General features: G+C 41.3%; 1 protein-coding gene across 3 annotated transcripts in view; it reads left to right on the top strand.

Moving 5' to 3' along the window:
* Window positions 1-20493, top strand: part of pps (protein partner of snf) — a 424574-nt gene extending 404081 nt beyond the window's left edge. For all 3 annotated transcript variants that reach the window (XM_071664264.1, XM_071664265.1, XM_071664266.1), the window contains 2 exons: window positions 6606-6803; window positions 20278-20493. In XM_071664264.1, the coding sequence (XP_071520365.1) occupies window positions 6606-6803; window positions 20278-20478 (399 nt within the window). In that variant the 3' untranslated portion in view covers window positions 20479-20493. The remainder of the gene's footprint in view (window positions 1-6605; window positions 6804-20277) is intronic.
* Window positions 20494-20714: the final 221 nt, after the last annotated feature.

Here is a 20714-nt window from a genome sequence, read left to right on the forward strand (position 1 = left end):
ATTGCTAGCTTAAATGATGCAGAACTAAAGTTGATTATTTATTAGCATTTCTTACATTTGCTTTGTTTCTTATTCTTTTTGTTTTATTATCTTTCTCAGTAAATTACATGCTGTCATAACTGCTGACCAACGCTGAAATTGGCATCATGAGGAAGTGATCACTTTTCTTCCTCACTTTTTTTTTATTTCACTAAAATTCTTAATTTTTTCTTAGTTTTTTAGTCTTAATAATTGTTTGGTATGTTGTTCTGTTACATTTTGCAGTAAAATGCCTGAACTGTAAGTGTAACATAAATGTACATATGTACCCCTACAGAAACAAGTCTCTCCTTTAGCCGTGTACCTACAGTTACAGTAGTTGACCATGGCTGAACTCATGAAAGGAGGCAACCACTTATTTGATTTCATAATCAACCACTTATTTGATTTCATAATAACATTCACTTTTCTTTCTTTTATTATTTTCGTACATTTTAGCAGTGGCCAGCTGTTGCTGATCTCATTGTGAAGTGATTTCTTCTTTGATAATATAATAACATTCTCTCTCTCCACGTTGGATGTTCCAGTCACAGATGCTGGGCTGTAATTGAAATATAGAGAGGATTATGTAAGGAAAAAGAAGAGACAGAAGGAAATATTTCCAAATTTTGGAGGAAGTGAAAAACCTGTCTTTTAAAATGTGCCAGCTCATAGTTATTGGGAAAGACATGAGAGAGTAAAGAGTTCCAAAGCTTGATTCAAGATGTAGGGAAAGAAACAATCATCAAAATGGCCCACCCTTGAGTTACCAATGGCCATGCAGTAATCATGTGACACAGCAGCTTGCTGAGTATTACTTGGTCTAACTAGTGGTGGGGGCACACAAGCAAGCCAGCTCTTGGTAACAAAGACCAAAGTAACACTAATTGAAGAGGGAAAGTGAACTAACATTGCAGCTTAGGGCAAGCAGGTCAGGCTTTGAGGTTAGCCTGGGAGAAGTTATGTTAAACAACTTTGGAATCAACTTGCCAAGTAAGGGTGCATAGCCAGAACTGCCCCAGGTGTGAAAGCAGTACTCCATACAAGACCAGTTCGGTCCATTGTATAGAGGAAGTGACTGTTCAGAAAAAAGAAACTTGGACATCTGAACAGGACTCCCAGTTTCTTAGAGGTAGACTTAGTTATTTCTGTAAAGTGTTTTTTTTCCAAGAAATTGTGGATATTACAGTTGTGAGGAATTTTTGATAGATACATTGGTAGAAACTGGGTCTCGAAGGCTTTAGACAACCAGATTTTGTTTACTCCACTGGAATATCCTGTCCAGGTCTGAGTTTATTTGGGAAGTTGTGCTGAGATGCAGATGAAGTGAGAGAAGATAGCACAGAATTAAAGGATGTGGAGGAATGCAGTGTTGTCAGCGTGTGAGTGCACTTGGTTATTTGTTGATAAAGAGGTGAAAAAGTGTAGGGGACTGGACAAAACCTTGAGGGACACTGCTGTTGATGGAGAAAAGGAGGGAGGGAGGCTGATCCGCCAACAATCACAGAGATAGATTGGCCAGAGAGGAAGCTTGGTATAAGGTTGCTAAGTGAGGGAGGGAAGCCAGAAAAGGAGAGCATAGAGACCCTGATGCCATGCCCTGTCAAAAGCTTTGGATATGCCAAGGACAACTACATCGGATTTCCCAAATTCCTTAAGGGATGATGACCAGACATTCTTAAGATATGAAAGAATATTATCAGTGGATTTTGCTTTACAGAAACCATACTGTAGGATTCAGTAATGTCTAAGGATATAGGAACTGAGGAGGGATTCAAAATCTTTGGGAATGGTAGATGTCAAAGCAACAGGATGCTAGTTTAAATTAGTTTCTTATTCTTAATAATTATTTTATATATTATTCTGTTACATTTTTTTAGTAGATTTCATGAACCCTAATTGTAGCATGAACATGAATTTGTGTCTATTATACTTAATCACCATCTCCCGCATCAGCGAGGTAGCGCAAGAAAACATACAAAAGAATGGCCCACCCACATACACATGTATATACATAAACTCCCACACATGCACATATTCATACCTATACATATACACAGACATATACATATACACACTTGTACATATTCATACTTGCTGTCTTCATCCATGCCTGTCACCACTCTGCCTTACATGAAATAGCACACACACACACACACACGCAAGGGAAAGACAAAAAGGCCACATTTGTTCACACTCAGTCTCTAGCTCTCATGTGTTATGCACCCAAACCACAGCTCCTTTTCCACATCCAGGCCCCACAAAACTTTCCATTGTTTACCCCAGACACTTTACATGCCCTGGTTCAATCCATTGACAGCATGTCCACCCCGGTATACCACATCATTCCTATTCACTCCTTGCATGCCTTTCACTCTTGTGTATGTTCAGACCCCACTCACTCAAAATCTTTTTCACTCCATCCTTCCACCTCCAATTTGGTCTCCCACTTCTTTTTCACTCCACCTCATAGACACATATCTTCTTTGTCAATCTTCCTCACTCATTCTCTCCCTGTGTCCAAACCATTTCAATGCACCCTCTTCTGCTCTGTCAACCACTTTTTTTTATTGCCACACATCCCTCTTACCCTTTCATTACTTACTCGCTTAAACCACCTCGCACCACATATTGTCCTCAAACGTCTCCTTTCCAACACATCCACCCTTCTTTGCACACCCCTATCTATAGCCCATGCCTTATAACATTGTTGGAACCGCTATCCCTTCAAATATACCCATTCTTGCTCTGAAATAACATTCTTGCTTTCCACACATTCTTCAACGTTCCCAGAACCTTCGCCTCCTCCCTCACCCTGTGACTCACTTCTTCTGCCATGGTCTCAGCTGCAGCTAAGTCGACTACCACATATCTAAAATACTTCACTTCCTCCAGTTTTTCTCCATTCAGACTTACCTCCAATTAACTTGCCCCTCAACCCTATTGAACTTGATAACTTTGCTCCTATTCACATTACTCTAAACTTTCTTCTTTCACACACTTTACCAAACTCAGTCACCACTTCTGCAGTTTCTCACCTGAATCAGCTACCAGCTCTGTATCATCAGCGAACAACAACTGACTCACTTCCCAAGTCCTCTCATCCACAACAGACTTCATACTTGCCCTCTCTCCAGAACTCTTGCATTCACCTCCCTAACCACTCCATTCATAAATAAATTAAACAATCCATGGAGACATCATGCACCCCTGCCACAAACCAACATTCACTGGGAACCAATCACTTTCCTCTCTCCCTACTCGTACACGTGCCTTACATCCTCAATAAAAACTTTTCACTGCTTCTAGCAGCTTACCTCCCACACCATATACTCTTAAAACTTACCACAAAGCACCTCTATCAACCCTATCATATGACTTCTCCAGATCCATAAATGCTACATACAAATCCATTTGCTTTTCTAAGTATTTCTTATATTCATTCCCACATCCTTTACCACTTCTGAAACCACGCTGCTCTTCCCCAGTTTGATGCTCTGTACATGCCTTCACCCTCTCAATCAATACCCTCCCATATAATTTCCCAGGAATACTCAACACACTTATGCCTCGGTAATTTGAACACTTCACCTTTATCCCCCCTTGCCTTTGTACAATGGCACTGTGCATGCATTCTGCCAATCCTCAGGCACTTCACCATGATCCATACATACATTGAATATCCTTACCAACCAATCAACAACACAGTCACCCCCTTTTTTAGTGAGTTCCACTGCAATACCATCCAAACCTGCTGCCTTGCCAGCTTTCATCGTCCGCAAAGCTTTCACTACCTCTTCTCTGTTCACTAAACCATTCTCCCTAACCCTACCACTTCGCACACCACCCCTACCAAACACAGATATCTGCCACTGTATCATCAAACACATTCAGGAGGCCTTCAAAATACTCACTCCATATCCTCACTTCATCACTACTAGTTATTACCTCCCCATTTTTCCCTGCACCAGTGTTCCCATTTGTTCTCTTGGGGTGTAAGAAGCATAAGGCCATCACCAGTGAGTTTAAAATGGATATGTTCAAATGTTAAGAGAGAGGTGAATGAACAGCTGATATTAAGTGTGCCATTGAACTTTGTGAATCTATTGTATGGACTATTTGTGACAGTGCAGAGAAGATCAGGGATAGTGCCAAAAGGTGGAATTTTGATCAGTGCATCTCAGACCTCATATTCCTGAAATTTGATTTTGGAAGAAATTGATTGAATGTTGAGCTCATGGATTAAACACCTCACTTATGAAAATGTTCTTGCTAGCATGCTTGTTATGCAAGCAGAGGCACCAGAGTGTAAATGATGATTTGTTTGCTGAAGAAGAGACTGTGAATTTCAAGCAAGTTCTGATTGGTTTGCAAATTCTAGAAAACACTACAATTACCACATCAAGTTGACTGGTAAGACTGCTTCTGCTGGTGGTGTTGCGATAGAAAATTTTCTGGGAAACCTGAAGACCATCATCCAGATCCAAGTAGATTTTTAATGTGGACCAGAGCAAATTATTTTGGAAGTGGATGTCTCCAAGAATGTAATTTTCCCATGACGAGAAGAATGCATCAGGATTCAAAGCTGCCTTGAATCATCTAACACTGCTTGTGGGGGGCAACACTGAAGGTGATAGCATGCTTAAACCATTAATGGTCTACCATTCAGAAAATTCCAGGGCTCTTAAGGGATACTCAAAGCAGTTTTTGCCTGTCTATTGTCATTCTAATCTAAAGGGATGGATAACAGGTAATGTTTTCTGTTATTGTTTTGCTGCAAAGCTCCTTTTAGAGCTGAAGGAATAATGTTCAAAGGAGAATATATGTTTCAAGATTCTCTTTCTTATCAGTAATGCCCCTGGGCATCGACCTCCAATGCAGGATCTTAGTGAGAATGTCAAAGTAGTCTTTCTTCTCCCTAACAGTCCCATCTTTAATTCACCCAGTGGACCATTGGATGATGTACTTTAAAGGCATATGTACGGAGAACATTTGCAAAGCTTGTGAAGGCTACAGAGAATGACCAAATGAATGAAGGAATTCTGGAAGTCTTTCACCATTAGGGATGTCATCATGATTTTGGTGAGGCCTGGAAGATCACATGTGTTTGCATGAACGAAATGTTTTGTGGATGCTTTGTCCTCAGTTTGTTCATGGCTTCTAGGGTTTTGATGTCAACATTGACATATCAAGAAGGCATACCCTCATTGTGGAAATGGTAAGAAAAAATATGCTCTGACGAGGTTGAATAGGATGATGTGGAAGAATTGCTAGAATCACATAAGGAAGAGCTCTTGAGTGAAGATCTTCAAGTGGAGAAGGAACACCAGGTGGAGGTTGTGGTAGAAGAAGGGGAGGTCAAGCAAGTGTGTTCTCACACTAGCAAGAGGTTAGCTGAAACTTTTTACTACTTTGACCTTGCTCTCACTATACATAACAAGGATGATGCAAACACAGAGCATAGTGGCCTGAAATGTCCTTGTTGGCATTGGGTGCTGGAAAGAAATCCATATAGAGAAGACTGTGAAGGCTAAACTCAACACACAAGATTTATTTTTGAGGGAAGAGGACTGTCATTAGGAGGACCAGCCTTCAACATCTAATGACATAATAGCTGAACCCATTTGACCATCACCACCACCTTTGCCAACTACATCATTTGACCTATACAACTCCTTTTCCCAGTTACTCCTCCACTCACCTCCTCCCTTTCATTTAACACCAGCAAGCAATTCAGGATCAGGAATAGTAAACATAAGTTTTATAGTTTTGTTATTTTCTGCCTTTATTTATGGAAATTCATAGTATGTTTATGCATTTATGTATATATATATATGTGTATATGAGTAGATGGGCTGTTCATCTTTCCTGGCACTGCCTCGCTGATGCAGGAAATGGCGATCAAGTGAAATGAATGATATCATTGGACATTATGTGCATTAAAATATTTTATATTTCTTAGTATGTGTATATGGTAGTTTTTGAATGTCGTAATATTTGGCACTGATTTATTGATAACAAAACCCTTAATGTCTATTATTTACGTTGTGTGATTTCCACATTTTTTTTTTTATTTATCCCAACAATTTTCAAGAATGTAATTATTGCATGAATTGAGATACCTGCATACTGATAGCATTCACTAGGTACACTGGCTAACCATTGAGTATTCAAACAAACACAGCACTTGACACTAGTGTCAGTTTTTTTTCTTTTTTTTTTAATTTTCCAAAAGAAGGAACAGAGAAGAGGGCCAGGTGAGGATATTTCCTCAAAGGCCCAGTCCTCTGTTCTTAACGCTACCTCGCTGTCGCGGGAAATGGCGGATAGTATAAAAAAAAAAAAAAAAAAAAAAAAGTTTTGCTGAACAAGGACATTTTTTTTCTGAACCATGCGAGTTTCCATACTCTAGGACATCAGATTAAAGACCAGCTTTGGAAAAATATTTTGTAGAATAGAAACTTTTCTGAAATTATTTTGTGGCAGGGGACATCTGACCCATATACTAATAAATCTAGCTCTGACTTTTCAGCTGATGTATGTAAAACCTTGAATTGAAGTTTCTCATGAAAATACATTATTTCCAGAATCAGAATAAGCCAACATCTGCAGAGAAAAAGAAGCCAGATCCAGAAGAAGTAAGAAGTAATATCAGAAAAACCCTTGCAGACTGTCTCATCAAGCGCTGTCAAGATGCAAAAAAGGAATTTGATAAGCTGAGTGAAGATGATATAAAAATTCTTGCTACAGAGATTGAGAATGAACTTTATCTTTATTTTGGGAAGGTAGGTGATTCATTAAGTTTTGTTTTAAAGTGAAATGTTATTATATTACATACAGTAAGTCCTTTCTCTTCTGGCACCATCATGATTCACAAAATAAGGACATGCTGAAAGAAGTTTATATTAAAATTCCTGCATCAGATTATGAAAAGGGTTAAGTCTGTTGTATGGAAAGGTTGTCAATAATTTGTTTTCTTGGTAACAACAAAACCAATTTGTTGTATTTTTAGTTCTTCTGTCTTTGTGTAGTACCTCTCCTAAGTAATGAAAGGGTAAGGGAGATGTGTGGTGATAAAAAAGAGTGTGGTTGAGAGAGTAGGTGAGGTTATGTTGAAGTGGTTTGGACATATGAAGAGAATGAGTGAGAAAGATTGACAAAGAGGATATATGTGTCATTGGTGGAGGAAACATAGAGAAGTGGGAGACCGAATTGGAGGTGGAAAGATGGAGTGAAAAAGATTTTGAGCTATCAGGGCCTGAATGTACAGGAGGGTGAAAGGTGTGCAAGGAGTAGAGTGAATTGGAATGATGTAGTATACTGGGGTTGACGTGCTGTCAGTGGACTGAACCAGGGCATGTGAAGCATCTGGGGTAAACCATGGAAAGTTTTGTGGGGCCTGGATGTGGATATGTAGCTGTGGTTACGGTGCATCACACATGATAGATGAGTAGTCATGTTGATAAGTTTTTGAGAATACTTTTAAGCAAGTTCTTCACATAGAAAACCATTTGATATTTTATTTATTTCTTTTATTATACTTTGTTGCTGTCTCCCGCATTAGTGAGGTAGTGCAGAGAAACAGGCGAAAGAATGGAACCTACCCACCCACATACACACGTATATACATACACTCCCACTCACACACATATACATACCTATACATTTCTACATATACATAAATATTAATACTTGCTGCCTTCGTTCATTCCCATCACTACCCCACCACACATGAAATAGCACAACTCTGGCATTCACCTCCCTAACAAACCTATCCATAAACAAATTAAACAACCATGGAGACATCACACACCCCTGCAGCAAACCTGCATTCACTGAAAACCAATTACTTTCCTCTCTTCATACACGTACACATGCCTTACATCCTTGAGAAAAATTTTCACTGCTTCTAACAACTTGCCTTCCACACCATATATTTTTAATACCTTCCACAGAGCATCTATATCAACTCTATCATATGCCTTCTCCAGATCCATAAATGCTACATACAAATCCATTTGCTTTTCTAAGTATTTCTCACATACATTCTTGAAAGCAAACACCTGATCCACACATCCTCTACCACTTCTGAAACCAAACTGCTCTTCCCCAGTCTGATGCTCTGTACATGCCTTCAATATATATATATATATATATATATAGACTCAGATTAGGGTGTCTAAATGTGTGTGGATGTAACCAAGATGTGAAAAAAGGAGAGATAGGTAGTATGTTTGAGGAAAGGAACCTGGATGTTTTGGCTCTGAGTGAAACGAAGCTCAATTGTAAAGGGGAAGAGTGGTTTGGGAATGTCTTGGGAGTAAAGTCAGGGGTTAGTGAGAGGACAAGAGCAAGGGAAGGAGTAGCAGTACTCCTGAAACAGGAGTTGTGGGAGTATGTGATAGAATGTAAGAAAGTAAATTCTCGATTAATATGAGTAAAACTGAAAGTTGATGGAGAGAGATGGGTGATTATTGGTGCATATGCATCTGGGCATGAGAAGAAAGATCATGAGAGGCAAGTGTTTTGGGAGTAGCTGAATGAGTGTGTTAGTGGTTTTGATGCACGAGACCGGGTTATAGTGATGGGTGACTTCAATGTAAAGGTGAGTAATGTGGCAGTTGAGGGAATAATTGGTATACATGGGGTGTTCAGTGTTGTAAATGGAAATGGTGAAGAGCTTGTAGATTTATGTGCTGAAAAAGTGCTGGTGATTGGGAATACCTGGTTTAAAAAGCGAGATATACATAAGTATACGTATGTAAGTAGGAGAGATGGCCAGAGAGCATTATTGGATTACGTGTTAATAGACAGGCGCGCGAAAGAGAGACTTTTAAATGTTAATGTGCTGAGAGGTGCAACTGGAGGGATGTCTGATCACTATCTTGTGGAGGCTAAGGTGAAGATTTGTATGGGTTTTCAGAAAAGAAGAGTGAATGTTGGGGTGAAGAGGGTGGTGAGAGTAAGTGAGCTTGGGAAGGAGACTTGTGTGAGGAAGTACCAGGAGAGACTGAGTACAGAATGGACAAAGGTGAGAACAATGGAAGTAAGGGGAGTGGGGGAGGAATGGGATGTATTTAGGGAAGAAGTGATGGCTTGCGCAAAAGATGCTTGTGGCATCAGAAGCATGGGAGGTGGGCAGATTAGAAAGGGTAGTGAGTGGTGGGATGAAGAAGTAAGAGTATTAGTGAAAGAGAAGAGAGAGGCATTTGGACGATTTTTGCAGGGAAAAAATGCAATTGAGTGGGAGATGTATAAAAGAAAGAGGCAGGAGGTCAAGAGAAAGGTGCAAGAGGTGAAAACAAGGGCAAATGAGAGTTAGGGTGAGAGAGTATCATTAAATTTTAGGGAGAATAAAAAGATGTTCTGGAAGGAGGTAAATAAAGTGCATAAGACAAGGGAGCAAATGGGATCTTCAGTGAAGGGCGTAAATGGGGAGGTGATAACAAGTAGTGGTGATGTGAGAAGGAGATGGAGTGACTATTTTGAAGGTTTGTTGAATGTGTTTGATGATAGAATGGCAGATATATGGTGTTTTGGTCGAGGTGGTGTGCAAAGTGAGAGGGTTAGGGAAAATGATTTGGTAAACAGAGAAGAGGTAGTAAAAGCTTTTCGGAAGATGAAAGCCAGCAAGGCAGCAGGTTTGCATGGTATTGCAGTGGAATCTATTAAAAAAGGGTGTGACTGTATTGTTGACTGGTTGGTAAGGTTATTTAATGTATGTATGACTCATGGTGAGGTGCCTAAGGATTGGTGGAATGCTTGCATAGTGCCACTGTACAAAGGCAAAGGGGATAAGAGTGAGTGCTCAAATTACAGAGGTATAAGTTTGTATAGGTTTGTTGAATGTGTTTGATGATAGAGTGGCAGATATAGGGTGTTTTGGTCGAGGTGGTGTGCAAAGTGAGAGGGTTAGGGAAAATGATTTGGTAAACAGAGAAGAGGTAGTAAAAGCTTTGCGGAAGATGAAAGCCGGCAAGGCAGCAGGTTTGGATGATATTGCAGTGGAATTTATTAAAAAAGGGGGTGACTGTATTGTTGACTGGTTGGTAAGGTTATTTAATGTATGTATGACTCATGGTGAGGTGCCTGAGGATTGGCGGAATGCGTGCATAGTGCCATTGTACAAAGGCAAAGGGGATACAGAGGTATAAGTTTGTTGAGTATTCCTGGTAAATTATATGGGAGGGTATTGATTGAGAGGGTGAAGGCATGTACAGAGCATCAGATTGGGGAAGAGCAGTGTGGTTTCAGAAGTGGTAGAGGATGTGTGGATCAGGTGTTTGCTTTGAAGAATGTATGTAAGAAATACTTAGAAAAACAAATGGATTTGTATGTAGCATTTATGGATCTGGAGAAGGCATATGATAGAGTTGATAGAGATGCTCTGTGGAAGGTATTAAGAATATATGGTGTGGGAGGCAAGTTGTTAGAAGCAGTGAAAAGTTTTTATCGAGGATGTAAGGCATGTGTACGTGTAGGAAGAGAGGAAAGTGATTGGTTCTCAGTGAATGTAGGTTTGCGGCAGGGGTGTGTGATGTCTCCATGGTTGTTTAATTTGTTTATGGATTGGGTTGTTAGGGAGGTGAATGCAAGAGTTTTGGAAAGAGGGGCAAGTATGAAGTCTGTTGGGGATGAGAGAGCTTGGGAAGTGAGTCAGTTGTTGTTCGCTGATGATACAGCGCTGTTGGCTGATTCATGTGAGAAACTGCAGAAGCTGGTGACTGAGTTTGGTAAAGTGTGTGAAAGAAGAAAGTTAAGAGTAAATGTGAATAAGAGCAAGGTTATTAGGTACAGTAGGGTTGAGGGTCAAGTCAATTGGGAGGTGAGTTTGAATGGAGAAAAACTGGAGGAAGTGAAGTGTCTTAGATATCTGGGAGTGGATCTGGCAGCGGATGGAACCATGGAAGCGGAAGTGGATCATAGGGTGGGGGAGGGGGCGAAAATTCTGGGAGTGTTGAAGAATGTGTGGAAGTCGAGAACATTATGTCGGAAAGCAAAAATGGGTATGTTTGAAGGAATAATGGTTCCAACAATGTTGTATGGTTGCAAGGCGTGGGCTATGGATAGAGTTGTGCGCAGGAGGATGGATGTGCTGGAAATGAGATGTTTGAGGACAATGTGTGGTGTGAGGTGGTTTGATCGAGTAAGTAACGTAAGGGTAAGAGAGATGTGTGGAAATAAAAAGAGCGTGGTTGAGAGAGCAGAAGAGGGTGTTTTGAAATGGTTTGGGCACATGGAGAGAATGAGTGAGGAAAGATTGACCAAGAGGATATATGTGTCGGAGGTGGAGGGAACGAGGAGAAGAGGGAGACCAAATTGGAGGGGGAAAGATGGAGTGAAAAAGATTTTGTCTGATCGGGGCCTGAACATGCAGGAGGGTGAAAGGAGGGCAAGGAATAGAGTGAATTGGATCGATGTGGTATACCGGGGTTGACGTCCTGTCAGTGGATTGAATTGGGGCATGTGAAGCGTCTTGGGTAAACCATGGAAAGCTGTGTAGGTATGTATATTTGCGTGTGTGGACGTGTATGTATATACATGTGTATGGGGGTGGGTTGGGCCATTTCTTTCGTCTGTTTCCTTGCGCTACCTCGCAAACGCGGGATACAGCGACAAAGCAAAAAAGAATATATATATATATATATATATATATATATATATATATATATATATATGTTTGATTTGTTTATGGATGGGGTTGTTATGGAGCCGAATACAAGAGTTTTGGAAAGAGGGGCAAGTATGAAGTCTGTTGTGGATGAGAGAGCTTGGGAAGTGAGTCATTTGTTGTTCGCTGATGATACATCACTGGTGGCTGATTCATGTGAGAAACTGCAGAAGCTGGTGACTGAGTTTGGTAAAGTGTGTGAAAGAAAGTTAAGAGTTAATGTGAATAAGAGCAAGGTTATTAGGTACAGTAGGGTTGAGGGTCAAGTCAATTGGGAGGTAAGTTTGAATGGAGAAAAACTGGAGGAAGTAAAGTGTTTTAGATATCTGGGAGTGGATCTGGCAATGGATGGAACCATGGAAGCGGAAGTGGATCATAGGGTGGGGGAGGGGGCGAAAATCCTGGGAGCCTTAAAGAATGTGTGGAAGTTGAGAACATTATCTCGGAAAGCAAAAATGGGTATGTTTGAAGGAATAGTGGTTCCAACAATGTTGTATGGTTGCGAGGCGTGGGCTATGGATAGAGTTGTGCGCAGGAGGGTGTATGTGCTGAAAATGAGATGTTTGAGGACAATGTGTGGTGTGAGGTGGTTTGATCGAGTAAGTAACATAAGGGTATGAGAGATGTGTGGAAATAAAAAGAGTGTGGTTGAGAGAGCAGAAGAGGGTGTTTTGAAATGGTTTGGGCACATGGAGAGAATGAGTGAGGAAAGATTGACCAAGAGGATATATGTGTCGGAGGTGGAGGGAACGAGGAGAAGTGGGAGACCAAATTGGAGGTGGAAAGATGGAGTGAAAAAGATTTTGTGCGATGGGGGCCTGAACATGCAGGAGGGTGAAAGGAGGGCAAGGAATACAGTGAATTGGATCGATGTGGTATACTGGGGCTGACGTGCTGTCAGTGGATTGAATCAGGGCATGATGCTTGAAGCATCTGGGGTAAACCATGGAAAGCTGTGTAGGTATGTATATTTGCGTGTGGGGACGTGTATGTATATATATGTGTATGGGGGTGAGTTGGGCCATTTCTTTCGTCTGTCTCCTTGCACTACCTCGCAAACGCGGGAGACAGCATCAAAGCAAAAAAAATATATATATATATATATGGATAGAGTTTTGCGCAGGAGCGTGGATGTGCTGGAAATGAGTTGTTTGAGGACAATATGTTTTGTGAGGTGGTTTGACTGACTAAGTAATGTAAGGGTAAGAGAGATGTGTGGAAATAAAAAGATCATGGTTGAGAGAGTAGAAGAGTGTTTTGAAATGGTTTGGGCACATGGAGAGAATGAGTGAGGAAAGATTGACCAAGAGGATATATGTGTCGGAGGTGGAGGGAACGAGGAGAAGTGGGAGACCAAATTGGAGGTGGAAAGATGGAGCAAAAAAGATTTTGAGTGATCAGGGCCTGAACATGTACATATTCATACTTACTTGCCTTCATCTATTTTGCTTTGTCACTGTTTCCCGCGTTAGCGAGGTAGCGCAAGGAAACACAAGAAAGAATGGCCCAACCCACGCCCATACACATGTATATACATACACGTCCACACACACAAATATACATGCCTATACATCTCAATGTACACATATATATACACACACAGACATATACATATATACACATGCACATAATTCATACTGTCTGCCTTTATTTGTACCCATCGCCACCTCGCCACACATGGAATAACAACCCCCTCCCCCCTCATGTGTGCGAGGTAGCACTAGGAAAAGACAACAAAGGGCACATTCGTTCACACTCAGTCTCTAGCTGTCATGTAATAATGCACCGAAACCACAACTCCCTTTCCACATCCAGGCCCCACAGAACTTTCCATGATTTATCCCAGACGCTTCACATGCCCTGGTTCAATCCATTGACAGCACGTCGACCTCGGTATACCACATTGTTCCAATTGACTCCATTCCTTGCGCACCTTTCACCTTCCTGCATGTTCAGGCCCCGATCACTCAAAATCTTTTTCACTTCATCTTTCCACCTCCAATAGGGTCTCCCACTTCTCCTCGTTCCCCCCACCTCTGACACATATATCCTCTTGGTCAATCTTTCCTCACTCATTCTCTCCATGTGACCAAACCATTTCAAAACACCCTCTTCTGCTCTCTTAACCACACTCTTTTTATTTCCACACATCTCTCTTCCCTATTATTACTGACTCGATCAAACCATCTCACGCCACATATTGTCCTCAACCATCTCATTTCCAGCACATCCACCCTCCTGCGGACAACTCTATCCATAGCCCATGCCTCGCAACCATACAACATTGTTGGAACCGCTATTCCTTCAAACATACCCATTTTTGTTTCCGAGATAATGTTCTCGACTTCCACACATTCTTCAAGGCTCCCAGAATTTTCTCCCCCTTCCCCACCCTATGATTCACTTCCACTTCCATGGTTCCTTCCGCTGCCAGATCCACTCCCAGATAGCTAAAACACTTTACTTTCTCAAGTTTTTCTCCATTCAAACTTACCTCCCAATTGACTTGACTCTCAACCTTACTGTACCTAATAACCTTGCTCTTATTCACATTTGCTCTTAACTTTCTTCTTTCACACACTTTACCAAACTCAGTCACCAGCTTCTGCAGTTTCTCACATGAATCAGCCACCAGCGCTGTATCATCAGCGAACAACAACTGACTCACTTCCCAAGCTCTCTCATCCACAACAGACTGCATACTTGCCCCTCTTTCCAAAACTCTTGCATTCACCTCCCTAACAACCCAATCCATAAACAAATTAAACAACCATGGAGACATCACACACCCCTGCCGCAAACCTACATTCACTGAGAACCAATCACTTTCCTCTCTTCCTACACGTACACATGCCTTACATCCTCGATAAAAGCTTTTCACTGCTTCCAACAACTTGCCTCCCACACCATATATTCTTAATACCTTCCACAGAGCATCTCTATCAACTCTTATCATATGCCTTCTCCAGATCCTTAAATGCTACATACAAATCCATTTGCTTTTCTAAGTACTTCTCACATACATTCTTCAAAGCAAACACCTGATCCACACATCCTCTACCACTTCTGAAACCACACTGCTCTTCCCCAATCTGATGCTCTGTACATGCCTTTGCCTTCACCCTCTCAATCAATACCCTCTCATATAATTTCCCAAGAATACTCAACAAACTTATACCTCTGTAATTTGAGCACTCACTCTTATCCCCTTTGCCTTTGTACGATGGCACTATGCAAACATTCCGCCAATCCTCAGGCACCTCACTATGACTCATACATACATTAGATAACCTTACCAACCAGTCAACAATACAGTCACCCCCTTTTTTAATAAATTCCACTGAAATACCATCGAAACCCACTGCCTTGCCGGCTTTCATCTTCCACAAAGCTTTTACTACCTCTTCTCTGTTTACTAAATCATTTTTTCTAACCCTCTCACTTTGCACACCACCTCGACCAAAACACCCTATATCTGCCAATCTGTCATCAAACACATTCAACAAACCTTCAAAATAGTCACTTCATCTCCTTCTCACATCACCACTACTTGTTATCACCTCCCCATTAGCCCCCTTCACTGAAGTTCCCATTTGTTCCCTTGTCTTACGCACTTTATTTACCTCCTTCCAAAACATCTTTTTATTCTCCCGAAAATTTAATGATACTCTCTCACCCCAACTCTCATTTGCCCTCTTTTTCACCTCTTGCACCTTTCTCTTGACCTCCTGCCTCTTTCTTTTATACATCTCCCAGTCATTTGCATTTTCTCCCTGCAAAAATCATCCAAATGCCTCTCTTCTCTTTCACTACTAATCTTACCTCTTCATCCCACCACTCACTACCCTTTCTAATCAACCCACCTCCCACGCTTCTCATGCCACAAGCATCTTTTGTGAAAGCCATCGCTGCTTCCCTAAATACATCCCATTCCTCCCCCACTCCCCTTACGTCCTTTGTTCTCACCTTTTTCCATTCTGTACTCAGTCTCTCCTGGTGCTTCCTCACACAAGTCTCCTTCCCAAGCTCACTTACTCTTACCACTCTCTTAACCCCAACATTCTCTCTTCTTTTCTGAAAACCTCTACAAATCTTCACCTTCGCCTCCACAAGATAATGATCAGACATACAAGATAATGATCAGACATCCCTCCAGTTGCACCTCTCAGCACATTAACATCCAAAAGTCTCTCTTTCGCGTGCCTATCAATTAACACGCAATCCAATAATGCTCTCTGGCCATCTCTCCTATTTACATACGTATACTTATGTATATCTCGCTTTTTAAACCAGGTATTCCCAATCACCAGTCCTTTTTCAGCTCATAAATGTAGAAGCTCTTCACCATTTCCATTTACAACACTGAACACCCCATGTATACCAATTATTCCCTCAACTGCCACATTACTCACCTTTGCATTCAAAGCACCCATCACGATAACCCGGTCTTGTGCATCAAAACCACTAACACGCTCATTCAGCTGCTCCCAAAACACTTGCCTCTTATGATCTTTCTTCTCATGCCCAGGTGCATATGCACCAATAATCACCCATCTCTCTCCATCAACTATCAGTTTTACCCATATCAATCTAGAATTTACTTTCTTACACTCTATCACATACTCCCACAACTCCTGTTTCAGGAGTAGTGCTACTCCTTCCCTTGCTTTTGTCCTCTCGCTAACCCCTGACTTTACTCCCAAGACATTCCCAAACCACTCTTCCCCTTTACCCATGTGCTTCGTTTCACTCAGAGCCAAAACGTCCAGGTTCCTTTCCTCAAACATACTACCTATCTCTCCTTTTTTCACATCTTGGTTACATCCACACACATTTAGACACCCCAATCTGAGCCTTCGAGGAGGATGAGCACTCACCACATGACTCCTTCTGTTTTCCCTTTTCGAAAGTCAGAGTACAAGGAGGGGAGGGTTTCTGGCTTCCCGCTCCCGTCCCCGTTAGTTGCCTTCTACGACACGTGAGGAATGCATGGGAAGTATTCTTTCTCTCCTATCCCCAGGGATAGGAGAGAAATGGTTTGGTCACATGGAGAGAATGAGTTAGGAAAGGTTGTCCAAGAGGATATATGTGTCAGAGGTGAAGGGAACGAGAAGAAGTGGGAGACCAAATTGGAGGTGGAAAGACGGAGTGAAAAAGATTTTGTGTGATCGGGGCCTGAACATGCAGGAGGGTGAAAGGAGGGCAAGGAATAGAGTGAATTGGAACGTTGTGGTATACCGGGGTCGACGTGCTGTCAGTGGATTGATTCAGGGCATGTGAAGCGTCTGGGGTAAACCATGGAAAGCTGTGTAGGTATGTATATTTGCGTGTGTGGACTTGTATGTGTATGCATGTGGATGGGGGTGGGTTTGGCCATTTCTTTCGTCTGTTTCCTTGCGCTACCTCGCAGGCGCGGGAGACAGCGACAAAGCAAAAAAAGAAAATATATATATATATATATATATATATATATATATATATATATATATATATATATATATATATATATATATATATATATCTGGAGAAGGCATATGATAGAGTTGATAGAGATGCTCTGTGGAAGTTATTAAGAATATATGGTGTGGGAGGCAAGTTATTAGAAGCAGTGAAAAGTTTTTATCGAGGATGTAAGGCATGTGTTCGTGTAGGAAGAGAGTACATAAGTATACATGTGTAAGTAGGAGAGATGGCCAGAGAGCGTTATTGGATTACGTGTTAATTGACAGGCGCGCGAAAGAGAAACTTTTGGATGTTAATGTGCTGAGAGGTGCAACTGGACGGATGTCTGATCATTATCTTGTGGAGGTTAAGGTGAAGATTTGTATGGGTTTTCAGAAAAGAAGAGTGAATGTTGGGGTGAAGAGGGTGGTGAGAGTAAGTGAGCTTGGGAAGGAGACTTGTGTGAGGAAGTACCAGGAGAGACTGAGTACAGAATGGAAAAAGGTGAGAACAATGGAAGTAAGGGGAGTGGGGGAGGAATGGGATGTATTTAGGGAATCAGTGATGGATTGCGCAAAAGATGCTTATGGCATGAGAAGAGTGGGAGGTGGGTTGATTAGAAAGGGTAGTGAGTGGTGGGATGAATAAGTAAGAGTATTAGTGAAAGAGAAGAGAGAGGCATTTGGACGATTTTTGCAGGGAAAAAATGCAGTTGAGTGGGAGACGTATAAAAGAAAGAGACAGGAGGTCAAGAGAAAGGTGCAAGAGGTGAAAAAAAGGGCAAATGAGAGTTGGGGTGAGAGAGTATCATTAAATTTTAGGGAGAATAAAAAGATGTTCTGGAAGGAGGTAAATAAAGTACGTAAGACAAGGGAGCAAATGGGAACTTCAGTGAAGGGCGCAAATGGGGAGGTGATAACAAGTAGTGGTGATGTGAGAAGGAGATGGAGTGAGTATTTTGAAGGTTTGTTGAATGTGTTTGATGATAGAGTGGCAGATATAGGGTGTTTTGGTCGAGGTGGTGTGCAAAGTGAGAGGGTTAGGGAAAATGATTTGGTAAACAGAGAAGAGGTAGTAAAAGCTTTGCGGAAGATGAAAGCCGGCAAGGCAACAGGTTTGGATGGTATTGCAGTGGAATTTATTAAAATAGGGGGTGACTGTATTGTTGACTGGTTGGTAAGGTTATTTAATGTATGTATGACTCATGGTGAGGTGCCTGAGGATTGGCGGAATGCGTGCATAGTGCCATTGTACAAAGGCAAAGGGGATAAGAGTGAGTGCTCAAATTACAGAGGTATAAGTTTGTTGAGTATTCCTGGTAAATTATATGGGAGGGTATTGATTGAGAGGGTGAAGACATGTACAGAGCATCAGATTGGGGAAGAGCAGTGTGGTTTCAGAAGTGGTAGAGGATGTGTGGATCAGGTGTTTGCTTTGAAGAATGTATGTGAGAAATACCTAGAAAAGCAAATGGATTTGTATGTAGCATTTATGGATCTGGAGAAGGCATATGATAGAGTTGATAGAGATGCTCTGTGGAAGGTATTAAGAATATATGGTGTGGGAGGCAAGTTGTTAGAAGCAGTGAAAAGTTTTTATCGAGGATGTAAGGCATGTGTACGTGTAGGAAGAGAGGAAAGTGATTGGTTCTCAGTGAATGTATTTTTGCGGCAGGGGTGTGTGATGTCTCCATGGTTGTTTAATTTGTTTATGGATGGGGTTATTAGGGAGGTGAATGCAAGAGTTTTGGAAAGAGGGGCAAGTATGAAGTCTGTTGGGGATGAGAGAGCTTGGGAAGTGAGTCAGTTGTTGTTCGCTGATGATACAGCGCTGGCGGCTGATTCATGTGAGAAACTGCAGAAGCTGGTGACTGAGTTTGGTAAAGTGTGTGAAAGAAGAAAGTTAAGAGTAAATGTGAATAAGAGCAAGGTTATTAGGTACAGTAGGATTGAGGGTCAAGTCAATTGGGAGGTGAGTTTGAATGGAGAAAAACTGGAGGAAGTGAAGTGTTTTAGATATCTGGGAGTGGATCTGGCAGTGGATGGAACCATGGAAGCGGAAGTGGATCATAGGGTGGGGGAGGGGGCGAAAATTCTGGGAGCCTTGAAGAATGTGTGGAAGTCGAGAACATTATCTCGGAAAGCAAAAATGGGTATGTTTGAAGGAATAGTGGTTCCAACAATGTTGTATGGATTGCGAGGCGTGGACTATGGATAGAGTTGTGCGCAGGAGGATGGATGTGCTGGAAATGAGATGTTTGAGGACAATGTGTGGTGTGAGGTGGTTTGATCGAGTAAGTAACGTAAGGGTAAGAGAGATGTGTGGAAATAAAAAGAGCGTGGTTGAGAGAGCAGAAGAGGGTGTTTTGAAGTGGTTTGGGCACATGGAGAGAATGAGTGAGGAAAGATTGACCAAGAGGATATATATGTCGGAGGTGGAGGGAACGAGGAGAAGAGGGAGACCGAATTGGAGGTGGAAAGATGGAGTGAAAAAGATTTTGTGTGATCGGGGCCTGAACATGCAGGAGGGTGAAAGGAGGGCAAGGAATAGAGTGAATTGGAGCGATGTGGTATACCGGGGTTGACGTGCTGTCAGTGGATTGAATCAAGGCATGTGAAGCGTCTGGGGTAAACCATGGAAAGCTGTGTAGGTATGTATATTTGCGTGTGTGGACGTATGTATATACATGTGTATGGGGGGGGGTTGGGCCATTTCGTTCGTCTGTTTCCTTGCGCTACCTCGCAAACGTGGGAGACAGCGACAAAGTATAATAAAAAAAAATAAAAATATATATATATATATATATATATATATACACACACATATATACACAGAAAATGAAACACCATAAGTTCCCAAGTGCACTTTCGTGTAATAATCACATCCCTGGATACAGGGTAGAAAGAAAATTTCCCATGTATTCCCTGCATGTTATAAGTGACTAAACTAAACGGGAGGGAACGGGGGCGAGGAATCTTCCTTCCGTTTTTAATTTTCCTAAAGAAGGAACAGAGAAGGGGTCCAAGTGAGGATATTACCTCTAAGGCTGAGTTCTTTGTTCTTGATGCTACCTTGCTTCTACCGGAAATAGCGATTATGTATGAAAAAAATTATATATGTATTTCAATAGCTTTCTTTCTTTACAGGATGTTGGATTTAAATACAAATCTCGCTATAGAAGTATCCTTTTTAACGCAAAAGATACAAAAAATAGTGGATTGTTCCGGAAAATTTTGAATGGAACCATTTCTCCTGCAAATCTAGTTAGGATGACATCAGAAGAACTTGCCTCCAAAGAACTCTGTGAATGGCGAGAACGAGAAGAAAAAAAGGTTTTGTATAACTAGAATACAGTAACACTTCTTGTTTATGTATTAGATCATTGCTTTTTTATAAAATAATAGGAAATGACTGTAAGAAATTATGCTTCAAAAGGAAATTTAGGATGGGAGTTCAATGATGTGAACTCTATTGTCTTAAGAAAGACAGTTGGTACTGCATTTAATATTCATTACATTATCTTTAAATTTGTTAGTTATTTTATACATTTAGAGCTAGAACATGGGTGACTTATTTCTTACTG

The sequence above is a fragment of the Panulirus ornatus genome, chromosome 8 (assembly GCF_036320965.1).
Source record: "Panulirus ornatus isolate Po-2019 chromosome 8, ASM3632096v1, whole genome shotgun sequence".
NCBI classification, from domain to species: domain Eukaryota; kingdom Metazoa; phylum Arthropoda; class Malacostraca; order Decapoda; family Palinuridae; genus Panulirus; species Panulirus ornatus.